Source organism: Toxoplasma gondii, chromosome X (assembly GCF_000006565.2).
Source record: "Toxoplasma gondii ME49 chromosome X, whole genome shotgun sequence".
Classification (NCBI taxonomy): Eukaryota; Apicomplexa; class Conoidasida; order Eucoccidiorida; family Sarcocystidae; genus Toxoplasma; species Toxoplasma gondii.
Window position 1 is genome coordinate 4,527,102 of NC_031478.1, and position 22,932 is coordinate 4,550,033.

General features: G+C 60.3%; 1 protein-coding gene and 2 non-coding genes across 3 annotated transcripts; all 3 read left to right on the top strand.

Moving 5' to 3' along the window:
• The first annotated feature begins 255 nt into the window (after positions 1–255).
• TGME49_234680 lies at positions 256–339 on the top strand. The gene has a single exon. It is a non-coding gene; the product is annotated as a tRNA-Tyr (tRNA).
• Positions 340–1,044: 705 nt separating this feature from the next.
• On the top strand, positions 1,045–1,128 carry TGME49_234690. The gene has a single exon. It is a non-coding gene; the product is annotated as a tRNA-Tyr (tRNA).
• Positions 1,129–3,375: 2,247 nt separating this feature from the next.
• On the top strand, positions 3,376–22,903 carry TGME49_234900 (PHD-finger domain-containing protein). Its single transcript, XM_018780408.1, has 8 exons — positions 3,376–12,471; positions 12,721–14,307; positions 14,667–15,058; positions 15,383–17,360; positions 17,895–18,599; positions 18,973–19,044; positions 19,541–21,386; positions 21,876–22,903. Exons 1-8 carry the CDS (start codon positions 5,077–5,079, stop codon positions 21,908–21,910), a joined length of 14,010 nt encoding a protein of 4,669 aa, XP_018635847.1. The 5' UTR covers positions 3,376–5,076; the 3' UTR covers positions 21,911–22,903.
• Positions 22,904–22,932: the final 29 nt, after the last annotated feature.

Sequence of the window (22,932 nt, forward strand, 5' to 3'; positions counted from 1 at the left end):
TGTCCTCGAACCGGCTTTTACCCACCCGTAACGATTACCGGGTGTCCCACAGTCTTACATGCATTTGACGGATTCTTGCAATAAGTTTTTAAAGGTTCGCGTCGATTTCGACAGCTCGCTACCAAGAGGTCCAAGGTCAATTCGTGCTCCTCTGATAGCAGTTTCATCGAAACGTGGAATGGCGCCACGAATCTTCCGTGTCCAGGCATCAATTTGCGACGGCTTCGGCGACGCTCCGCTCGCGCTGAGGTGCCACCGGTGATAGCTCAGTTGGTAGAGCGGCAGACTGTAGAAGTCGCAGAAATCTGTTGGTCCCTGGTTCGATTCCGGGTCACCGGACTCTTTTCGACGTTTGTTTTCCGTAGAGAAGACGGCTTTCCTCTACGACTAGACTTCGATGCAAATGAAAGCAGATCACCAACAGGGTTATCATGATTCGCTGTTTCTCCTTTTAGACCTGACACAAGTATCCTGCGTTGCTTGTGACAGTAAGTGAAAGAAAATCTCCCCCAGCAATCGAAACTGACTTCCAACGTTATGACGAAAAACAGAAAGAGTGCGGGAACCATCCCGCGAGGGAAAAGGCTGTAAATTTACGGTACGGTCATCTAGAAGCGCCCAGCAGTTCGAGTTCCAGCATATGAAGGATTCCGCATGTGGTAGAGAGTCGGTAGACGTTAACACGGCTGTCGAAGCACGGACGAAACCGTTTCCTTACTTCCTTTCGCGCAGAAACCCTGGATGCCTAGTTAGCTCGTATTTGCGTCCAGTGGTCCATGTCTCTCCGTAACTGCCGAACTCGAAACAATCGCCCGAGTCTACATAGAGGCATGTTGTGTGACCTTCTGAAGACAGAACACAAGCCTCAGGTTGTTGGGCTGCCTCAGCATTCGGCATTCCGCTCTTATGCTGCATTCCATTTCTTTGTCCAAAACGTGGAGAAACTCCCGCTAAGAATATCCGAGGAATTGAACCGTACTTGTCCATGCTTTTGCGCAGAAAGAATGCCTCTTGTAGTTACTGAGACAACGCCAACCACTTGCACCGGTGATAGCTCAGTTGGTAGAGCGGCAGACTGTAGAAGTCGCAGAAATCTGTTGGTCCCTGGTTCGATTCCGGGTCACCGGATTTTTCCACTCCGTGAATTTTTCGGGACAATCTGTCTTTTTTTGAGGACGCACAAGGGATTGAACTGCGTACTGCATGTTTCTGGTTGCGTTTTCCTCACTAGATGTTTTTTGTGACAACGAATGCCTCTGAGTCTCTCAGCGTGCTTCGGAGGCGAAAAACACAGGCACAGCCACCATGCAAATTAGAACCGCGAGCCTGGCCGTACATGTTCGTATGTTCGTATCGTCGATTTCGACAATGGTTGATCTTTGACGATACAACGTAGTTGTGTTGTACTTGTAGGTTGGTCGCTGCATCGCAGGTGGGCCGTTCCTCAGTCCTGTATTCTCAGCCAGCGCACTGCTGCTCACTTCCAAAGGTGTCTCTCAACATACACTTAGCACTGATTTTCAGAATACCACAACTTCTTATCGTGTTCCAGAACCAATTTTCCTTGCATGTTTTGCGGGCATACGAGCTGTCGTTGTGTGTTTTCCGGCTTCCACGCGACCAGATGTGACACACCTGCTGCTGATCGCCGCTTCGAAAACACGTTTCAGATACTCTACAGCCCTTAAGCGCCTTGTGATTATGCAGTATACAGTAACCAACGCGCAAAAACGAAAAGCCTACAGTGAGCTCTCCACGTGGGAACATATCGCTCAACCGTGCTGGTTAGGCGGACGCGGTCTTGCCGCCGTATCGGCAGACATTCACCATAAATACGCGTAGCCGAGGATCAGCTAATTTCCAACTCGCCGTTTCATAAATCACTCATGTAGGTGGTGCATTCGGACTACTCAGGAGCGATGTGTTCATTGGATGAAAGCTTGAGCTCCACAATAGTCCAGCATCGTGGAAACACGAGACGCGAGTACAGCGCAGTGGCGTTTGCTTTCGCCCACTGTAGGTTTACAGACTTAACTCACACGCTTGTGCTGCAAAAAGTGGGCACTGGATGACGCTGTCAGAGAGGCAGGTCCCCAGGTCCGCATGTATCCAGCAGCTGGCGGCAAACGCCACGGGACACCCAGCTCGGCCATACCACTCTTTGAGGCTGCTGCCCTGTGTACGCAGCTGACTTCACAGAGATGGAAACTCTCTCGAACAGACTCGTGTTTTCGAATAGATCGACTCTCTCGTAATGGAGGCATCCGCGTCTCGCTCACGTTCCTCTGCCAAACTTCCGTCACGACCTAAAGCGACTCTAGGTCATCCGTCAACCAACCTCTGGGTTGCGCCATTCTGCAGTGTACGAATATTTGAGTCAGATGTTGATTCAAGGATCGAGAGACGACAAACCCTCCTCATGTGGCACATCTCGCGGGTGTTCTTTGAAAGCGTCTGACAAATGATGTGTCATCTCAGTTTAACCATCTGCTAAGATTTCAACGTGTCTAGAATCGCTGTCTGCCTTTTGCCGACCTGTCAACATCTCACCACAAGGCTTTACCAGAAACCTAGCGAAAGGGAGCCTTGGGAATTCAACACCCGCCCGTCCATCCGGGTTTCGGGGAGCTTTCTGTTAGCGACGAAACACCATCTGGTCAGACAAAGCAAACTGCTCGTTCACGCATCTGCTTTAATTTGCATCCTTGCACTCGACTGCCGTGCTACGGTCTCCACTTGTGTCGCCAGAAAACCCTGCCTTGCATTCAGGCGCATCTGGAAAACTCGTCCCCCGTTCTCTTGGATTCCTGAACCAGAGAAACAGCCCCCTGCGGGAGTCACGGCAGCCGCCGCGACTGCCCCGCTCCTGGCGCTCAAAAACAAACCGTGGCAAGAACCAGCCGCGTTGCGCCACGCCCGCACGCAACTCAGTGGATTCGGCATATATTCGGATTCGATCACCGTAGTGGCTGGTGCACGGGGTGTATGTACACTTGCTCTCAACGTGCGTCGGCGGCGGAAGTGTCGTGTAACCCGGGTTTTCCGCTGTTCTTGGCGCAGTCCTCCGGTGATTTTCCCGATGGTCTCGTGCGTTCGGCGTCTTCTTAGATTGTGCCTGGCGGGCAGACCTCGCGCCGTCGTGCCCTGCATGTCTCGCGGTTCCGCCGTTGTCGGGTTGCGCGTTTTAGTGCAGTTTCTGTGTGGTAGTGTGCCGCAGTGGGGGGCGCGAGAGTCGGGTGTCACACAGCAGGTCAAAAGCGCAACCCTGCGCAGCTGTTTTTCTAGGAGCGCGCTTTCTTTTCCTGGGAGAAGAGCGGGAGTGCCGCCTCGCACTGAGGCATCATCTTTCAGGTGAACGACGCCGCTAGGCGCCGTGCGATTTTTTCTCCCGAGTTGCGGTGTTCTCGCGGTTGCAATTCAGAGAGGCGAAGAAAAGGAGCGGTGCGTGAAGCACACTTTCGGGCACTGCGAGGCGTGACCACGAGCTTCATCTGCTGGCTAGTTTTCAATTCGACAATTCGGCCGCAAAGAGCGTGGATGCCAAAAGCCAGACCGGCACGAAAAACAGGGGGACGACCTGCGAATTGGGGCAGCGCCGTGCCTCCTAAAACCAAAAACTGACAGATGTCGGCGGTTCCGACAAGCGCAGGCGCGCCCCACCTGGCGCAAATTCGATTCACATTCCTCCCTTTCTCGTGTTTCCTTGGCGTCGACGAGATTTCCGAAACCAGCTCAAAGTCGCCTTTTTCTGGCTCGGACTCGGCGCCGCTGTGAACTGAGCAAGCTCCGAGGAAACCCTGAACGTGCTTCTCGGCTGTTTCTCACTCTTTGTTTCCCAAAAGAATCTGCGCCGAATCCGAGAAAGACGAGTCGCGAGGCGCACGCTGACTGCCTTTTTCTTAGAGTCCAATAACGTGGGCAACGCCGCGAACAACCGGTGTGAACCGTCTCTTTTTTATCCCCTTTTTCCACAAGTATCGAGGAAATCTACGAACGCCGACGCAGTCGGCTTTGTCTGTTGCGATCGTCGGTCCCTTCTTTCGCTTTGTACACTCGGCCTTCCGTCGGTCCCTCCGAAGCGTGGAATCGTTGCCCTCCTCTCCGATAGTCTGCACCTCTCCTTGTCTGACGAGAAGTCGGCACACCCGACAGCTTGCGCTTGTCTTTCACTTCACTCTTCTCGCACTCTTTCAATTTGTCTTCCCCCTGTCTTCTTTTCTGTACCGTGTGGCATCCCAAATTCTCCGATTCTAGTTGTTGGCTCTCCTTGCACGGCTGTCTCTTTTCGCCACCCAGTCTGAGCCTTTCCGCATCTGCCCTCTTCTTTTTCCCTCTTTTCTGCTCTCTTCCTCTCAACAGCTTTCTGTCTCCATCCTTGTCTCGTCTGGCCTGACTCTCTGTTCCTCTGTCTTCCTCTCTCTTCTCCGCCCTCCTCTCCCTCCTTGCCTCCGTTTTGTCTCCCTCCAGTCTCTCTTTGTCTCCCTCGCTCTCTGTCTCCTTCCGCTGTCGTACTGCTCTGCTTCGTTTCTCCGAAGAGACCTGGGACTGAAGCCTGTCTCCGTCTGGTCAGGAAAACAGGGCGCAGGTCGGAGACAGGGCCGCGTGGGTCTTCCTCTGGGCGGGAGGCGACTGCGATTTTTATCTTTTAGTTGTCTCTCTGCTCTTTTGTCGTTTGCTGGAAACTCCGATTGACTCTGCGTCTTCGTCTTGAGTCCCTGAACCGCTTTCTCGATTCTCCTCGTGGGGGAGGCGCATGCGCAGTTTTTTTTTCGGTCGGCACCCTGGCCGTCCTCAGCAGTACCGTTGGCGGTTCTGGATTCCCCGAGTGCCTCTCTGTGTCTCCTCGACTGTCGGAAGAACTTGAATCCGATACACAGAGACCTTCAAAATCGAGTTTCGTCGTCTTCAGTTCCGAGATACAGACACCCCAGGTCTTTATGATTGCTGTATCTCGTAGTGTACTTCGTCTCTGCAGAAACCAGTTGAGTTCTACGCAGGGATCCGCATGCATGCTCGCCGGGCGCGGGGAAGTCGTGTTTCGATCTTTCCCGGGGAAACTGCGTTTGAGCGGAGCTGATGGGGCTGCCGTCTGCGCATGCAGACACGGTGGGTTCAGACGCGTCTTCTGCGGGGTCCGTAGACGCTGCCTCTTCTTCGTCTCAACCTGCAAGCTCGGGAGCTGAGAAGCGCGGAGCCCATGGTAGAGTAGAGGCCAGCAACAACGATGGTCCCTCAGAGAGTCCGCGCCTCTCTCCGCGGTCTCCTACACATTGTTCGTCTCTTTCTTCTCGTGTCTCTGCCTGTGCGATGACGCCGCCGCTTGGATGCAACCCCGCACAGGGCGGGGAGGGCGAGCGGAGCGGTGGGCTGTCCGACTCGCATCCGACTGAGTGCAACAACGGCGCGGCTGCGACTTGTGCTGTCGAGAAGAACGCTGTCCCACCCGTCTCTCCCGTCGAGCGAGACGCCCCAGCACCGGTACCTGTCTCTTCTCCAGGCTCGCCGCCGAATCGAGCCCAGAAGACTGCTGCGTCGCCTCTCTTAGGAGCTTCTCTGGAGCACAGGGCCTCGGGGAAGAAGCGCAACGGAGCGAGTCCTGGCGAGATCCAGCAGGGAGACAGCGGGCAAACAGGGGAGGCCGCGGAAGAGGGCTGCGCCTCGGCGGTCTCGAAGTGTACAGATGCCGAAGGATTTCCAATTCCAGATCCCCCGCGAGTCGCGGGCGCCGCGCTTCTCCCGTCCGCCGCCCCGGCGGGGCCTGCGCGCGCTTCGGAGGCGAAGCTAGAGGAGACTGCTGCTCGCGGCCGCAGCGTGAATCGCCGGCGCTCGGGCTCTCCGCCTTCTGACGTCTCGCCTGTAAACACTGTCTCTGCTGTTTCTTCTCTCCCTGCTGCTTCTGCGTCGTCTGCCCCCTATCCGTCTCTTCCTTCATCTTCTGTTGCATCGTCTTCAATCTCTTCTTCGGCTGCTTCTGCGGCTCCGAGTCAGGCATCGTTACCTGGGGCGTCAGTGCCAGGCAACCTTCTAGGTAACCTGGCAGCTTGGGCGGCGTTTGGGGCGCGGGCGCCTTCTTCCCCCGCAGCGCTTCTCTCGGCTGCTCTTTCGCGTTCCCTCCAGCCGCTCTCTTCTCCGTTAGTTCCTTCCACGCCGCTCCTGGTCTCCCCGGGCGGTTCGTACGCGGGTCTCTCGGCGTCGGCGCCGCGGCCGAGTCTCTCCGTGGCGCCCGCGACCTCTTCCGCGCTTCTCAGTGCCTCTTCGCTGGCCCCGGGGGGCCTCGCAGGTCCTGGCGCGACCCCACCCGCAGTCGTCGCACCCAGCCTTGTGGCTGCACTGCGGAACCTCCCGTCCTTCGGGCTCCAGCCGCTGCAGCCGCGGTTCGTGAGCCGCGCGTCTGTGGACGGTGCCGCGCCGCTGGCCTCTTCGCCTTCTTCGCTCGCCGGGGCCGCCGCGTCCCCGACGCACGGGGCGCCGTCAGTGAATGGGGGCGACATTCCGAATATAAGCAGACGGCGGAGCGCCGGGGCGAACGCAGTGCCCGGAACGAATCAGCACAGTTTTTCGGGGCAGACTCCGCAGCTCGCCTCTCCGTTTCTTCCTGGGAACCTCCTCCAGGCGGCTGCGTTGCTTTCTTCGTCGCAAAACCATGTCGCTCTCCTCTCTTCTCTCGCCTCTTCGCTTCCTGCCTCGACGCCCTTGGCCCCGCGCTACCTCCGCCCTCAGGGCCTGCCCGCGGGGGCCTTGTCGCCCGTGGCGCTCCAGCGCCAGGGCGCATGCAGTCCGTCCAGCAGCGCTGGGCCTCAGGCCTCCGCTCTCGCGAGTGCATGTCCCTCAACCGAGGCGCTCGCGCCGACCGGCGGAGACAGCGCGCCCGCGAAGGCCGCGGCTGGCGGGGCCTGCGGGGACCCTCTGAGTGTCGAGCGAGGAGGCTCGGGCCAGCCAGAAGACGTTTTGAACGCTGAAAAGGAAGGCGGCGATGCCACTGGCGCGCAGGCCTCTCAGGAACTCGGTCTGGAGGCGCGAGAAGGCGATCTCAAGCGCAGGCGACCTTCCGACCCCGCGGTCCCACAGTCGCTCTCTTCTCCGACATCTTTCTCTCGAGGTTCTTCATCTGCTCGTGCTGCAGGTTCTCGCGCGTCCTCGTCTTCGGGCCAGAAAGGAGAGAACGGGCTAGAGGCTGATGAGGACGCGGTCTGCAGCGTCTGCGTGGTGGGGGAGTGCGAACAGCACAACAACATCGTTTTCTGCGATGGCTGCGGCTGCGCAGTTCACCAGTTTTGCTACGGCGTCATGCAGATCCCCGAGGGACCTTGGTTCTGCTCGCTCTGCACTTGGCTCCGAAAGAAGAAGGGCGGCGCGGACGCGGCCAGCCGGAAGAAAGAGGACCGGGCCTCGACGCCGAGTCCTCTCGACTCCGCGGCGGCAAGCCCGGAAACAAGCCAGGAGTCTCCCGAAAAGAAGGCCGCGGCTTCGCAGCCCGTCGACTCGGCCTCGTCTTCTCCATCGTCCGCGTCTGCGTCTGCTGCTTCGCCGGCTTCTTCGGTGCTGTGCAAGCTCTGTGGTCAGGGAGGCGGGGCGATGCGGCGAGGCCCGGAGAAACTGTGGGTTCACAGCTGCTGCGTCTTGTACTGTCGGTCGGGACCCCAGTTTCGACGCACGCTGCAGCTGGACGAGCCGGTGGATATTCGGCCTTCGCTCTCTGTGGCGCGCGCCATGGCCTGGCGCTGCGTTGTGTGCAGGAAACGAGAGGGCCTCCCGATCTCCTGCGGCTTCCCAGGGTGCTCAAACCGACTCCACGTCACCTGCGCCCGCGCCGCCAAGTGCGTCTGCGTCATCGCCTCTCTCTGGGAGGGTCCCGTCGAAGGCGCCGGCCGCGAGCGCGTCTGGAAAGCTGTCTTCTGCCCCACGCATAACGACCCTGTATCGATCCAAGCCGCCAAGGAATTCGAGAGAGAACGCGCCTTCGCTGCTTCGCCTGTACCGGCCTCGACCCTCGCTTCGCTACCGGCTGGCGGGGTGTCTCCTGTCCACGTTGGAGTGTCTCCTCTGCAGGCGGCAGTGGCTCCTGTGCCGGCCGCGGGGTCTCCGTTCTCCTCGCCCCAGGCGCCTGGGGGGGTCAGCGAGGGCGAAAGGCGGCTGGAGGAATGGGCACAGCAGGGCCGCGCGTTGGGGTCCATCCCCGGCGGAGTGGAGCCAGTCCATGTTGCGACTTCGTTCGGCGTTGCTCGAGCGAGTGCGCCACAGGCTGAGCAGGGCTCTGGAGGGAAGCTCGAGGCGACAGAGACTCCGGCGGCCGACAACGCAGTCAAGACAGAGAAGAAGGGCGACGCGATTTCGGGGAGACGCGATGAAGAGGCCAGCCGGCAGGCGTCGACCCTCGGCGATGCCGCGCAGGCCTCTCTCGCTTCGCTCTCTTCGTCTCCAACTCAGAGCGGGTCTCGTGCTGTGGGTGGGGGAGCTGGCGTTCGTGCCGCCGACAGCAGAGACACCTTAGGCTCTGCGCCGCCCCTCTCGCGAGCGCTTCAGGCCCGCCAGGCCCCTGCCTCCGGGCTCGCGCTGGAGGAAACTTTGAACGCGCTCCAGCGCGGCGTGCCCCCGAGGGCCGGAGCCCCGTCGCTGCTGTCTCCGGGGGTCTCTGCCCTTCGGCTGCTGCCCGGGGCGACCGCGCCTGCTGGGGCTCCAGCCGCGAGCGCCGGCGCCTTCCAGCAGACGCCCCTGAGTCTGGGCTCCGTCTTCCCCTTCGGGGCCGCGAGCGGAGTCCAGGGGACTCAGGGACTCTCGCCCGAGGTTTTGCAGAAGCAGCTGCTGCTGCAGGCCCTGGCGGGGGGCACAGGTCCCGCACGGCAGGGCCAACAGGCCCAGAAACCCCAGGGGTTCGCGTTGGGGAGTGGCTTGACGTCGCCGGCGATCGCGCCGTTCCTCGACGCTTTGGTGAATCCTGCGAACCAGAAGAAGGACGATGCGCAGCGCGCCCACCCTGCCTTGGCGTCCACATGGGGCCAGCCCCTCCTTGGGAACTTCGCAGGTCAGGGCGCGAACTTCCTCGCACCCTCGGGGCTCCCCGCCAGCCCTGCCGCTCCAGGTTCGAATCTCCTTTCACAGTACGCCGCGCCGGCCTCTGTGTTCCGAGGCCAAGCCGTCGTCAGTCCCTCCGTGTGTGGCCTCCTGTGCCCCAACGTCGCGGGCGTGGGCGGCGCAGCTTCGACCCTCGGTGGGGCAGCACCGGGCCTCGGAGGGGGCGCTGCGGGCCTTGGGGGCCTCCAGGCGGGTGCCGCGGTGGCGGGCGTCCGGGGCGGCGTCGGACCGCAGTTTGCGCTTCTGCCTCAGCAGCTGCTGAGTGCTCAGACCCGCGGGACCCAGCAGGCCGTAGACCTCGCAAGGGCGAACTGTCTTTTGCCTGGCTCCTCGTTTCCCCTGCGGTTCCCAGACGCGGGGCCAAGTGGCGGGACCTCCGGCCGCGAAGGCGCCGAGTCCGCTGTAGCGGCAGGCCCGGCACGGCCTGCAGGCGGCGCGCGTCAAGAGCGCCGGGAGGCGGGTGACGCGTCGTCGTCTCCGGGGGGGCTGTGTGTGAGTGGGGCGCCGCCTCCAGGCAGTCTGGGCTCGAGCTCGAAGGCAGAGGCGCCTACGGGGCACACGGTGGGGGCCGGGGGGCCTGCCCAGGCAGACGGCGAGGCTCAGGGGCCTGCGGGTTTCGCTGAGACTTCTGAGGCGCCGCTCGCTTTGTCGCCTTCTTCGCCGCGGCCGTCGCCGCTGCTGAGGTCCTCGGGAGCTCTGCGGTCAGCGGGAAAGCGTGGAGGCCGCGGTCGGTCGTCGCATCGCATGTGGTTTTCTTCGTCGCGGAAATCCCAGCCGGGCCTTCTGGGGTCTCAGGCCCGCGGCGGCATGTTGGGCTCGAAGAACGGCCTTTTGGGTGGGGCGTTCTCCACGCAGCTGCTCGAGGGTGGCGTGGGCGCGGACTTGCTCGTGGACGGCGCCCTCGGGGGCACCGGGGGCTCTCACGGTGTACATACACCCGGGACGACGCGTGGGAGCCGCGTGCAGTGGGGTCGGTTCGACTTGCTGTTTCGGCGGGTCCCCGTTGGCCCGTTCGCGACAAACGTCTTGGAGACCTTGAAGACTTCACAGGAGAAGCGCGTGGCGATCGAGGAGGCGCGCGTGATTGAGAAAATCCTCACTTCCCCTTGTCTCTGTCCCGAAGCGGAGAGCTTGACGGAGCCGCCGCTCGAGGACCGCGAAGTCGTCGAGGAGCTCCTCGAGTTGTACGTACACCAGGTCGACGAGGCGCTGCGGCGCGCGCGCGAGCGGAAGAAGCGCCGCAGGCGAAGAGCACGGGAGAAGCGCGAAGAGCAGGAGCGCTGCGAGGGCAGAACCGCCGAAAAAGAGGAGGGCGACGCTGAGGCTTTGACGCCGAACAAGAAGCGCATGTCCTCGGAGAGTCCGCAGAATCGAGACGGTGACGCCGACGCCAGTGAGACGCAAGACGTCGGAGACCACGTCCCCGACAGGGAAGGAGACCCTGGCGAGAACATGCAAGATATCAAGGTGAGACTGCACAGCTCGGTCGACACCGGAGACAGTTCGTCGGGGTCGCCCTCGGTCGTTCTACCCCCTGAGAAAGCATGCGAGGCAACGACGGCGGCCTGCGCTCTACCGAAGGAGGAGTCTGGCGGCACTCCGCAGCAGGCGACAGATGCGGGCGAGTCCGAGTCCTCGGCGGGTGCGGCTATCGCGGACTCCTCCAGTGTATGTACACCGGAGGCGGCAGAATCGATGAAGCGGCCGAGCGACGCGAAGAAGCGGGAGCGAGATCAAGCGAAGGCGGCGGACAAAGACGACGAAGAAGTGTGTTTGCCCTTCACAGCTCTCGTTGATTTCGGTCCTGTCGCGGCCTGGATTCTTTTCGAAGCCGTTCCTGGAGAGCCGCAGTCCGCAGAAGAATGCGAGGTGCTCGAGCGCTTGTGTGAGAGCGGCTACCTTCCTGGATCGCCTTCATTTGCGCTTCGGAAGTTCCACAGCGACCCCGCTGTCTCTTCCCCGGGCCTCGGGGCCGTTGGCTTTCCGCCTCTCTCGCCGTCGCTCGGCGACTCGAGTCTCCCGCCGGCAGCGGGAGATCGACGGCTGCTCGCGGGTGCGGCGCGCGGAGGCGCCGCGAGCGCGGGGGATCTGGGTGCCGGCAGAGCAGCGTCTCTCTTTTCTCTGCCTGGAGACTCGGTCGATGCGCCTGCTTCGCCGCTGGCTTTTCCAGGAGAGCGACAGGGGCGGCGATCTCCGTCGCAGACTCTTGGCGCGGCGGCTCCGGGTCCCGAGGCGGGGGGGATGCGCGACGAAGGCGGTTGGTGTACGTCTACTGCCGAAGAGGCGGAGGGCGTGAAGGAGGCGAGAGCGGGTGCGACGAAGGCTGTCAATGTCTTTGACAGAGAGAAGGAGAACGGGCGAGTGCACGCAGACCGTGAGGACTCTGCGGACGGCGACTCGGGCTCTGAGGTGGAGACAGAGGGCGCGAAGCCGGGCCTCCCCTACCGCCTCGTCGTGAAGGCCTTCAAGACCCTGAGTTTCTACCAACTGACTTATTGCCGGCGTCGCCTGCAGCAGGTATTTCTGCGCCCGCACCGCCACCCGCTGTACAGACAGCTCCTGCAGGTCGAGGCGGAGCAGCGAAAGCGCCGCGAAAGAGAGGGGCAACGCGCGGGCGAGCACGTAGACCAAGAAGAAGGCGAAGACATGCAGAAGGTATTTCCGCTCTTTCAGCTGTCGTCGACTCTAGCGGACCCGAAGCTCGGCTCGGCCGAAAAGTTGAGAAACAAACAGGAGAAGAGTGTCGGTCTAGCTTCCAAGAAGGTCTTCTCCAAAGAGACGGCAGAGAGTCGAGAGACACAGGTTCGACAACCAGAGACTCGAGAAAGACGAGTCCTGGTGAGCGAGGCCGCGGACCGAATCGGTTCGTGTACGCCGTCCGAGCTTGGGCAAACGCGGGAGGACGAAACGAAGGACGCCGCGAGCCCAGGGCTGCCGCCGAAACGGGTGGAGAACGCGACGGGGAGTGGATCGCCTTCTCTCCTTGGCCCTGTGCGTAGCGAAGCCGCAAACGACGCGTGTACCCACTCCTCGCCGCTGACTCCGAATAACGTATCTGCGACCGGGGAGATAGAGAGGACGAGAAACGAAGACATGGCGTCGGACGAAAGGAAAAACATGTCGACTGCGGCCGCGACAGAGCCTGTTCTCTCCGCCTCCCCTCTCGGCCTCCTGCCGCCGCCTCGGGGCCTGCGGCCGCCGCTGAGGCCAGAAGGAAAAGTTCAAAGTTTGCAGACGCCAGAAAGCGAGGTGCAGCCTGGAGACTCAGGCGCGTCGATCGTGACCGTCGGCGGCCACCGGTGGTTCGTCAAGCCTTGGGGCTGGCATGAGTCTCCGTACGCGAGTCTCGTCCAGGGCGGCGACGACTTTGTGGGAGTCCAGTGTGCCCAGTTTCTTCAGGTGAGGAGCCGACAAAAGAGCACCGCAGACGCTCGGGAGGTCGTCGGGTGTACAGACGCCCGCTCGCAGTTGGGTGCCGCGTCATTCTGTTCTTCGCCTCTGCACAGTGTTCTTGTTCGCAGCTGGAATCCCTTCAGCTCTGTTGTCTGTGGCCACTGTTTGTTGTGTGTCTCCCCGTCTCGTCGCTCGTCTGTGGGTACGTCTCGTCACCTGTCTCCGCGTGCGTTTTGCCCCTTCGCCGATCTGCAGGTCTCTACCGTCTTGTCTCGGGACTTGCGTCGACTCAAGCTGCATCTGTTACAGTCGGTCTTGGAGGAGAATCGGCAGCCGCTGAAGGTGGTGGAGCGGCCTCAATCCGCCGACCGCCTTCTCGCCCGCTACGCCAGCATGCATCGCTGGTCTCAGCTCCGACACTACCTGTGCGAGGGCGTGAAGGACGTACCGCTCCCTGCCAGTCCTCCGACGCCCGCGCCTGGCGCCCCTGCGGCGGCTCCGGGCTCGAGCGCGGCGGGCCGGCGGGGCGCGGCGCGCGAGCCCCCAGGGCCAGTGGTGGAGGCGCCGAAGCCGGCGAGCGCTTCTGCCGTGTGCCCCGCGGTGCCCCCGCACCTGCGAAACCTCTGTCAGAGTCCCGAGCAGGAGGCGCAGCTTCTGAAGCAGCGCCGGCAGCTCTGCGAGGCGCGCGCGCTGCGGGTGCCTTCCTTCCCGGACCCGAGGACCTGCTTCCTTCTCGCTCAGCAGGAGAAGTACCAGCGTCAACTCGGCTGTCTCTCCGACTCCGTCGCTGCCTGCGCAGCCGTCGCCGGCTGGGGCCTCGGCAGCATGGGGCTCGCGTCCTGCTCTGCCGCGGAGCTCGAGCGGCGCCTCCTCCTCGCCTTTCCGGCGTCTCCCTTCTCAGGAAAGAGAGAAGAAGACGAGGGCGGCTTCTCCGAGAAAGGCGAGGACCGACAGCGAGAGACCCGCAACGTGTGTTTCGCTGACTTCGTCGTCGACCTCGTTGCAGGCTCTCCGAAAGCGGGGGGCGCGAAGGACGAGAAACTCGCGGATCTTCTGGAGGAATGCAATGCGAATTTCTCCCTCTTCCTTCACGACGAAGCCGAAGAGGAATCCAGACGCGCCCAGAACACACAGCCGGTCCTGCTCGCCAGCGGTGTAGAGAAGGCCCGCCCAGCGGTGAGAGAAGACGATCGCGGCGACCCCGAAGCCGCGGTGCGAGGCAAGGTCGACGAAAACACCAAAGATGCCACAGAGAAGAAGGACGCACAGGCGACAAAGGAAGAAGTTCCGGAACAGAACGAATCGCAAGAGAAGAAGGAGGCACTGGAACATCCGCAGTCCCAGAGGACGACGGAGACGCAGCCGCGCCATGCATCTCCTCTTCCTGAGTTGGCGGCGTTCGCCTCGACCTCTCCTCAGAGTCTGGAGGGGGGTGGAGCTGCAGACACAGTCCGAGGCCCTCCGAGCGCGGAGCCTTCGGGCGCCGCTGCTTCGCCGGCCGCAGCGGCGGTTTCCGTGTCTCCAGCGTCTCCGTTGCCGGCGCGGACCGCGGCGGCCGCAGCGCCTGTGGCGGCGACGGCGGGGAGTGTGTTGGACGCGCTGGTGGGCGCGGCGGGGGCGGCCTCCTGCTGCGTCTGCTGGTGGTCGGAGCGCAGCAACTTGAATCCGATTCTCTCCTGTGTCCGGTGTCTGGTCCATGTGCACAAAAACTGCTACGGCGTGGGCAAGATGGGTGAGGCCGTCGAGGGCGACGACTGGATCTGCAGAAGATGCGAACTCGAGAAAAAAGGACTCGGCACTCAGTGGCTTGTCGCCTTCGAACCCATGAAAGTTCGGTGTCAGGTAAACCAGCAAGAGAAACGCCCAGGCTACACATCTGTACTTCTTGTTTGCAGCCGCCAGTCGGTACACAGAAAGCACGAGAGAGACACTTACAGATGTACATACATATATAGATATAGATATAGATGTATATATAGATATATATAGATATAGATGTATATCTGTAAGTGTCTCTCTCTTGTTTTCCGTGTACAGAGAGGCACTTGCGCGCATGTCGGTATGTGCTGTCTGTGTACTTTTATGTGTGTGTGGAGAGAGCGCGAGAGGCAGCTACGCGTTTGAACTGGCACAAGGTCTGTTGAGTGTCTGTGTGGCTTTGCCTGGAATAGCGATTCCCTCGCGCTCTGCTTTGTCTGTAGGTCTGCGGCACTGGCGGCGGAGCACTGAAACAGACGACGGATGGCGCGTGGGTTCATCTGTTTTGCGTCTTGTGGCTGTTGCCGGAGGTTTCCTGTGGTGACTTCGCGTCTCTGGAGCCGTGGAATCTGGAGGGCGTCGTCGCCTGGCGCCGCGAAGCTCGCTGCGGCCTCTGCGACCAGCCGGGCGGCATCTGCGTCCGCTGCGCCTCTGTCGGCTGCGAGGTCTGCTTCCACCCGATGTGTGCGTGGTTGGCGGGGCTCCATTGCGAGGCCGAGAGTCTCCGCGGGCTCTTCCTGCCCTTCCGCGGCGCGGTCGATCGCTGCTTCCCGCGTCTCGTCATCAAGGCCCTCTGCTACAAACACAGTCCCGAGTTCCTTCCTGACGGCAGGCGGTGAGTCCAGAGACGTCAACACAGTCGCTCCTTGCCCTCCGTCACGTTCTCTTCCTCTCGCGCCGCAGCATGCTTCACCGTCCAACTCCAACAGCTGTCCTTCTCGTATTGCAGTGTTCCGAATACACAGATCTTCGATACATACCTATACAGATATATTTATATATGTATATATACATATATATGTATGTGGAGTATTGATAAGTATGGATGCACATGAGTGGGTATGTATCTTCTGTTTGGGTGCAGAAGGGAGCCAGGTTTCTTGTGAGTCTGCTGGAAGTTTTGCATCGTGTTTTTTCTGCCGAGTTTTCACTTTGCCAGCCGATCTTCGGCGGTGCAGGGTTCCCTGCGCATGCGTCGCTATGTGACTCGCGATCATCGCCCAGACTTGTTCAACGCGAACGACCGCAGAAGCGGTGGCCTTCTCTTCAAGCGCGGCGGGGGTGGGGCGCGGCGCGGCAACGCCTCCGCAGGATCTGCCTTTGGAGCTCAAAGAGCTAGAACGCAGGCCGCAGTCGCCGCCTCTCTGCCCAAAACCGAGTTCCCTGCTCTCCCTCCTCCAACGCCTTTGCCTCCAACGTCTCCAGGCACCGGCGCCGACCGACAACCTGCGACGCCGCCTGCGCCTGACGCCCAACCGCTCGCTCCGATCGCGGTCGAAGGCGATGTGCCGACGGAGGCCCCACACGACGGAGACTCCAAAACGGCACCCAGCAAACTCGAAGCGCTAGCATCGCCAGCAGCTTGTCTTGAATCTTCATCTGCTGTCTCTTCTTCTGAGTTTTCTTCGTCTTCTGCCTCGTCTTCTTCTGCCTCGTCTTCTGCTACCTCGTCTTCTTCTGCCTCGTCTTCTGCTACCTCGTCTTCTGCTGCCTCGTCTTCTTCTGCCTCGTCTTCTTCTGCCTCGTCTTCTGCTGCCTCGTCTTCTTCTGCCTCGTCTTCTTCTGCCTCGTCTTCTTCTGCCTCGTCTTCTTCTGCCTCGTCTTCTTCTGCCTCGTCTTCTGCTGCCTCGTCTTCTTCTGCCTCGTCTTCTGCTGCCTCGTCTTCTTCTGCCTCGTCTTCTTCTGCCTCGTCTTCTTCTGCCTCGTCTTCTGCTGCCTCGTCTTCTTCTGCCTCGTCTTCTGCTGCCTCGTCTTCTTCTGCCTCGTCTTCTGCTGCCTCTTGTGAATCTTCACCTGTTGTCTCTTGTCCTGAACTCTCTTCATCTGCTTCTGCGTCGTCGTCTGCCGCCGCTTCGTGTGAGTCTTCATCTTCGTCTGCATCGTCGTCTGCCGCCGCTTCGTGTGAGTCCTCGTCTTCTTCTGTCTCTTGTCCTGAGCCTCCTTCTTCATCTGCTGCGTCGGCTTTCACATCATCTGCATCTCCTGGAGGCGTCGACGAGAAAGACGTTTGTTCCGACGCGCCTGGAAATTCGCGGGCGTCTCCGGAGGCGGCGGCGCCCGTGGAGAAGGGGACAGAGGAAACCTCGCCGCTGGTATGTTCGCCCGTGTCTCCTGCGGCAGTGTCTGGCCGCGGGCCGACGGGGTCTCCGGCTGGGGAGAAAGGCAGCGCGGAGTCGGTGCCGCGGACCGAGGAGAGCGCGGGGGCGGCGGACTTAACGCGAGCGGTCTTGGAGGAGATGGATTTGTACGACGACCATTCCTGCGCCGTTTGTCTCCTGCCCCGAATCACATGCACTTCCTCGAATCCTTTTTTCCACTGCCAGCGCTGCGGCCTCTGTGTGCATCGACAGTGCTACGGAATTCGGAAGGAGCACTTGCCCCTGCACCTCCGGCCCGACCTCCTCCGCAAGATCGAAGGCCGCAAGATGCGCCGCCTCTCGGCGCCTTCCGGAGGAACAATGGAGACTCGGTGCGAGGAAGCAGACGGCAGCGGGGGCGGCGGCGACGGCGGCGATGGGGCAGGGCAGGGCGCCGAGGGCACAGGGCCGGCCGCCGAGGTGGGCTCTGGACAAGCAGACGGCAGCGGGATGGAAGACGCAGAGGAACGTTGCAGTTCGTCTCCTTCGCGGGGCGCTTCGGCGGAACTGCAGGCGGCGCCGCAGCGAAAGACAGCTGGGGAGACAACAAGTGGAGACGACCTCTCGGAGGAAGTGGAACCGGAGAGAAGAGACGCCGCGTCGCCGAGCGGGGCGGACGCCCGGGAAGCAGACGACTCGGAGCGAATGAAGAAGCGAACGAGAGAAGATTCCGAGCGAGAGACGTCGTGCGTCGAAACCGACGAAGAAGAAAATGTGTGCCAGTACAAACCCCGGCCTTTCCTCTGCGAAGCTTGCACTTGGCTGCCGCCCACAGAGAAGGTGAGCAAAAGTGGAGGAAGAGAGAAGCAAAAGGAAGAGGAGGGGATGTACTGCAGGCAACGCAGGACACTGCATTGAGGACTGCGGGAGTGTGAAGGCAAAGAGAGAACGAAACTGCAGTAAAGTGATGAAGAGCGTCTGGACGCATCCAAGGGAAGCGTTTCTTCACTAGATAAAGAAAGCGAAAACGACGCGTGTGTTTGATTCGCATTCGACCGCCGAGCGGGGAGAACGTCTCGCGTTGGGGTGCTCCGTGTGGGGCTCTCGTCAGATGCGAATCAAGACGTTCACAAGCGCGTATGCAGACGCATGCAGACCGAGCGTCGACGTCGGTATCTAGAAATATGGGGAGGCATGGCCAGTGCATTCGCCTTTTCGTTTTCACGCAGCTGCACGCTGCCCCGCCTTGCTTGCCTCTTGACTCTGAAAAAGGACTCGCCAGTATCTGTGTCTCCCGTCTCCCGCGTCTGGCGGCGACCCTGAAAGTTCTCTGTCCCCCTCTCTGTCTTTTGATGTTTTCCTCGCGCTGTGCAGCCCGTCTGTCTGTTGTGCCCGCGGCGAGGCGGCGCCTTCAAGCGCGTTGCCCCAACTGTCTCCTCGCCCTCCGCGACTTCTGCTCCCCTCTTCGCGCATATGACTTGCTGTCTGTGGACCCCAGGAGTGGACGTAGCCGCCACCCCTGCGCTCTCTCCGATTGTCGGCGTCGAGCGTGTGTTGGAGGAGCAGCAGAACATCATCATTCAACATTTACAGAAGACGCGACAGATGCAGAGCGTGGAGAAGAAGAGCGCCGACGAGGCCGAGGTCTCAGCTGCTACCTCGCCCCGAACTAGTACCTCCGCGGCCCAAACTGTCTCCGCGCCCTCGGCCCCAGACGCCGAGGGCGAGGGGCGCCAGCGGGAAGGCGGCGAAGGCTGCGACCGCGAAGGGCGCGAAAGTGGGGGAGAGAGGGAAAGCGGAGAGAAGGAGTGCGAAGCGAATCGGGAGGAGGCTCTGGGGTACGAGAGTGGAGGCACAGAAAAGCTTGACAAAGACATGGCTCTCTCGGACGAGCAGGTCGTCTCTTTCCTCTGGACTGCATGTGAAGTCTGCGGATCCGCCTACGGCTACTGCACCAAGTGTGCTCAGAAGGGGTGCTGCACCTACTTCCATCCCCTTTGTGCCCAGCTGAAAGGCGCTTTCATGGAAATGACAGAACAACCGGGACGACGCTTCACTGCTGTCGCCTTCTGCATGCAAGTGAGAGACGCTTGTAACGCGTTTTATCCTGCTTCGGAGACCAGTCTCCAAATCCGCATTTTCGTGCATGGAAATAGGCATGCGCGTTTGTGGATGTATTTCGATGTGTAGGGATATGTGCATGTCTTTGAAAAGGGTGTAGGAGCAGCTGTGGCTGTGTGCTTTGAAGTTCCTGTGAGCGCGCACCAACACTGTGATGGGGTAGAGAAATGTAAGTTTGTGTCTGGAAGTTGTGGCTTTCTCTTCCCGCAGTTTCGGTTTCAGGCCCTGGAATGCCAATGCCTTTCACGTGCCGGATCCTTTTCTCTCTCTTCGGTTCTTCCGTGTCTTCGCACTCTGTTCTTTGTGGTGTCTTGTAAATGTTTCTTCGCAGCACTCCCGAGTCCGGAACCAGATCTCTCCTTCTGTGCGTCTCTTCTTGCGGCTCCGCTCTTTCCTCGAACTGGTGAGTTCTTTCGTTACCTTTCCCCGTTGCATCCACCTGCCGCGGCAAATGTCTGTTGTTGAATCATTCGCGGACTTTCCTTCTTACTTTTCTTCGTCTCTGGTTTCGGGGTCGCACTCTCCGCTCTCTCCCTCAACCAGCCCATGGAGGCTCCCTACAGGCGTTTCGTTTCGGCGTTCGCCCGCGTGCTCGTTCCAGATGCTTTTTCCCGAGATGATGTTGTAGGGCCTCTTTGTCCGTCTCCACCTTTTGTTGCCCTCCTCTCAGAGGTGGAAAAAACTTCGCACATGTCCCCGTACCAAAACACCAATACATACAAATATATACATATATATATATATATATATACATATATCTGTATATATGTATATATATCTGTATATATGTATATGGACATGTGTGTGTGTAGTTCCATATGCCTACTTACGCATTTAGACATGTCGATGTGTTTTGTTTTCTTGTCCCTGCCTGTGCATTTTTGCGTCGCTGTTTTCAGTCGAAGTTGCTTGTGAGTCAAGTGTCTCGACGCGAGCGGGTGAAGCGTCTTTGGTTGAGGAAGCGGCGAGAGTTGCTGGATGACGAGTTCCCCATCGACTCCGCCCTTTCGTCAGCAACGCCTGTGTCAGATGCGAGCGTCGCCTCTGGCGCTCAGAAGCCGAGATTCTCTCTGTCTCCTTCAGGGGGCGACATGTCCGCCCCTGTCTCCGAGGATAAACCATCCACGGAACCTGTGGCACAGGCGCCTGTTTCGGCGGCTGCGGGGTCGCCCTGTGCGTCGCTGGCGACGCCTGTAGTGTCCCTGCTTCCAGACTTGGTTCTGATGAATGCCTTGTCCTCCTCGTCCTCGAAGTTCTCTCTGAGCGCCGACGAGGCTACGAAGGCCGAGGATGTGACTCTCATCGCGAGCTTCGACCCCACACGGATTGCGGCTGCGGCCCGGGCGGCGGCGACTCACGTCGTGGGTGAGCAGAGAGCTCCAGAGCGGGGCGCGGAGGAGCCGATCGAGGCCCACACTGTGGGGCCGTCCGACGGCGGCGACGCAGTCGAGAACAAGCCTGACGCTTGTGTCCGGACCGTTCCGCAGCCTGCTGCATCTCTCCCCAGCTGGGGAGCGTTCGAGGGCGCGCAAGGCTCTTCGACCGCGCCCGACGCGGACGCCGGAGAAGAGGCGGGAGACTGGGAAGAGGGGGACGAGGACGGAGAGGAAGCGCAAGAGGAAGGGGAGGAGCTGGACGAAGGTGGAGACGCGTCGACGAGCTCTCTCAACAGGCCAAATAGAGGCAGCGGGGTGTCACAACGGAGCGAGCCAGGGCGAAGTGAGGCGTCGTCGTGTGGGCAGCGAGGTGGGGATTCGGTCTTGAGTTCCCCGCGGTCGCTGGTGGTGTCTCCCTCGAGCAAGAATACGCCGCGGGCGGCAGCGGACTCGAAGGCAAGGGAGAAAGGCCCCGTTCGCGGCGAGACGGACGACGCTGAGGGCCGCCTCCGGTCCCGCGTGTCGGCGTTGCCAGAGGGGAGGCGCGGACCTGAGGTTCCGGCGGCTCGGGGCAAGCCCGGGGACGAGGAGGAGAACTCGAGTCGAGTTGCGGGGGTCCGGTTTCCAACGCTCACTCAGCAGCTGAAGAAAGACAAGAAAAAGCCGGACGAAGAGGCGACGACGAGAGAGCGGAATGCGTCGTTTGCCGCCGTTATCACTCAGTATCTGGAGCGTGTGAAGGCGCGGCGCGAGGAAGGACCCGAGCAAGAAGAAGAGCGGCTGCCTTGTGTCGACGAGAGAACGGGGTTCCGGTGCACAACTCTAAGTGAGGCCGAGCTGCAAGACCTCATCCAAGTAGTAGATCAAACGACGAAGGCGACCGCCGCGAGTCGCGAAGACGGGGGCGTCGCCCAGCGCAAGGGTCGCCCCACGAACCGTCAGCGGCTGATTCTGCTCTTGAGCGATTCGAGTCCCCGCAGTCGCCGCGAGGCAATTCTCCTGGCCCACCAGCTGAAGCAGAGGTGGGAAGACATCCTCATCGGCAGCGTCGACAAAGACCTCGTCGCCCTCAAGAACCAAGTGCTCGAGCCGCCCCGAGACGCGAAGGCCGCAGGCGAGAACGCGCCGCGCGAGGAGCCTGCAACACCCGCGCCTGAGACCCACCGACCTCTCGCCCCAGTCGAGCCGGAGGAAGCCCCGCCCCCCGCGCGGACCTTCTTGCCCAGCGTCCCCGGATCCCCCTCCCACAAACTCCGCGTCCGAGACAGAGACGGGCGTCTCAGGTGGCAAGCGACCGCCGCTGCGCACAGTCGCGAGGACCTTCTCTCGGGCGCCGCTTTCGAAGCGAAGTCTTCACTCTCAGCCAGTTGTAAGTGCACAGCTGGTTTTTCACACTGTCACAGAAAACGACTTGCGTACTGATTTGACTGAAGGACCTGCGTTTCCATCGTTTCTGAGACTGAACTGCATGCCGCGCTGTTCGCGCCGCTTTTTTTCCGAGTGAACTACGTGCTTACTGCTGTGTCGTTCTCCGAGACTCTGAAGCGCCTGCAGACAGTGGTCACGTGACGCTGAACTTGCGTCAACGTCCGCGGCGCATCTCGGAAGAACGCGAACGAAGAGTGGAGAGAATACACAGGGGGTGCCGCTGAAAAAAGGGAGACAGGTGGACGGGGGAAGGAGCGTGAACAGAGGGAAGACCGAGAAGCAGTTTACGAGTCTTTTGTTCGTCTGTTTTTGTATGTGGTGTATGTGGTGGGAAGCTGCAAAGCGCGGCAGGTCGGGCGGGCGTGTTTCACGGTGCGGTAGAGTGACGGGAACCAGATATCGTTTTTCCTTTGTCATTTGGTGTTTGCAGTCGAGGCAAAGAGACGCAGGAAACGGAGAGAATGAAGGAATTTCTGGGCCGCAGCAGCGTCTTTTTCGCGTGGCGGTCTCTAGGGCTCCTACGACAGCGCTGAGTGGAGAAGGAAGAGAAAAACGAAGAGAGTGACTCACCTCCCCAGAACTGGTCACTGTTTATGGACGTGAGAGAAAAGAGACTATTCGAATATGGCTGTCCTTTGTTTCCTGGTTATCGCTGAAGAGAAGCTGCTTCCGAAGAGAAATTGGCGCGCCCTTGTGAGAGGAGGGAAGTGAAGCGTGAACCACGTCTCGCAAGACAAAGCAGTGAGAAGGACGGAACACGCAGATCAGAGAGACGGCGCTTTGAACTCTATGGAAGAGGCACACGAGGCAGAAAAAGAGAACTGGACAGGGGGGAGTGTCAGGCGAAAGAGGAACGAGTGGTAAGGAAAGAAAAGAGGGGGGCTTGTCGGTTTCGACGGATGCGAGCGCAGTGCGCGTTTTCATGAGAGTTCGCCCTGGGGCAGTGTCAAAGGGAGAAGAGACGAAATCAACAGCAGGTTAAGTACGCTTGTCGAATTTGGGAACGAGAAAGACAGAACAGATTTCAGCCTTAAGCCGTTGTCCCCTAGAGCGAGTTAAGACGCACTGGGCGTGGTACCTGCAACACCGTTGGCTACTGCAACTATGAGGTGGACAAACTTCACATGGCAACCAATCGCGGACCGCTACTCATTCGTTCCTTCCTCTTGGCTTTAAAGATATGTTTCGGTTCTTTCCCGTCTCTAGCTCCGAGCAAGCGATGGAGCGAAGAGTGTGGGCGACACCTGACACCGAGTCAGCTTCTGTGATTGACTCCCTGAGGGTGTTCCTTTGCTCTCTGGAGGTGACCGACGTCCAGGACCGGACGTGAACATGGTCGATCGAGTGCGGTATAGATTTCTTTCTTCACTTTTGGGGGCACAGTTTGAACGTGGGTCAGCCCCTGTAGCTCCCAACCCCGGCGGAGGTGCAGGGATTCTGTCGCTTCCATTAAAAAATCCAAATACCCTGCAAAAAGTTGTTCTCTA

What these genes read in the sequence shown, in the direction of transcription:
- TGME49_234900 (XM_018780408.1), top strand. Translation starts at nt 5,077, where the DNA reads ATGGGGCTGCCGTCTGCGCATGCAGACACGGTGGGTTCAGACGCGTCT. An exon ending in CTGTCGCCTTCTGCATGCAA is followed by an intron (nt 18,600 to 18,972) that starts GTGAGAGACGCT and finishes GTTTCTTCGCAG; the next exon opens with CACTCCCGAGTCCGGAACCA. An exon ending in GTCTTCACTCTCAGCCAGTT is followed by an intron (nt 21,387 to 21,875) that starts GTAAGTGCACAG and finishes TGGTGTTTGCAG; the next exon opens with TCGAGGCAAAGAGACGCAGG.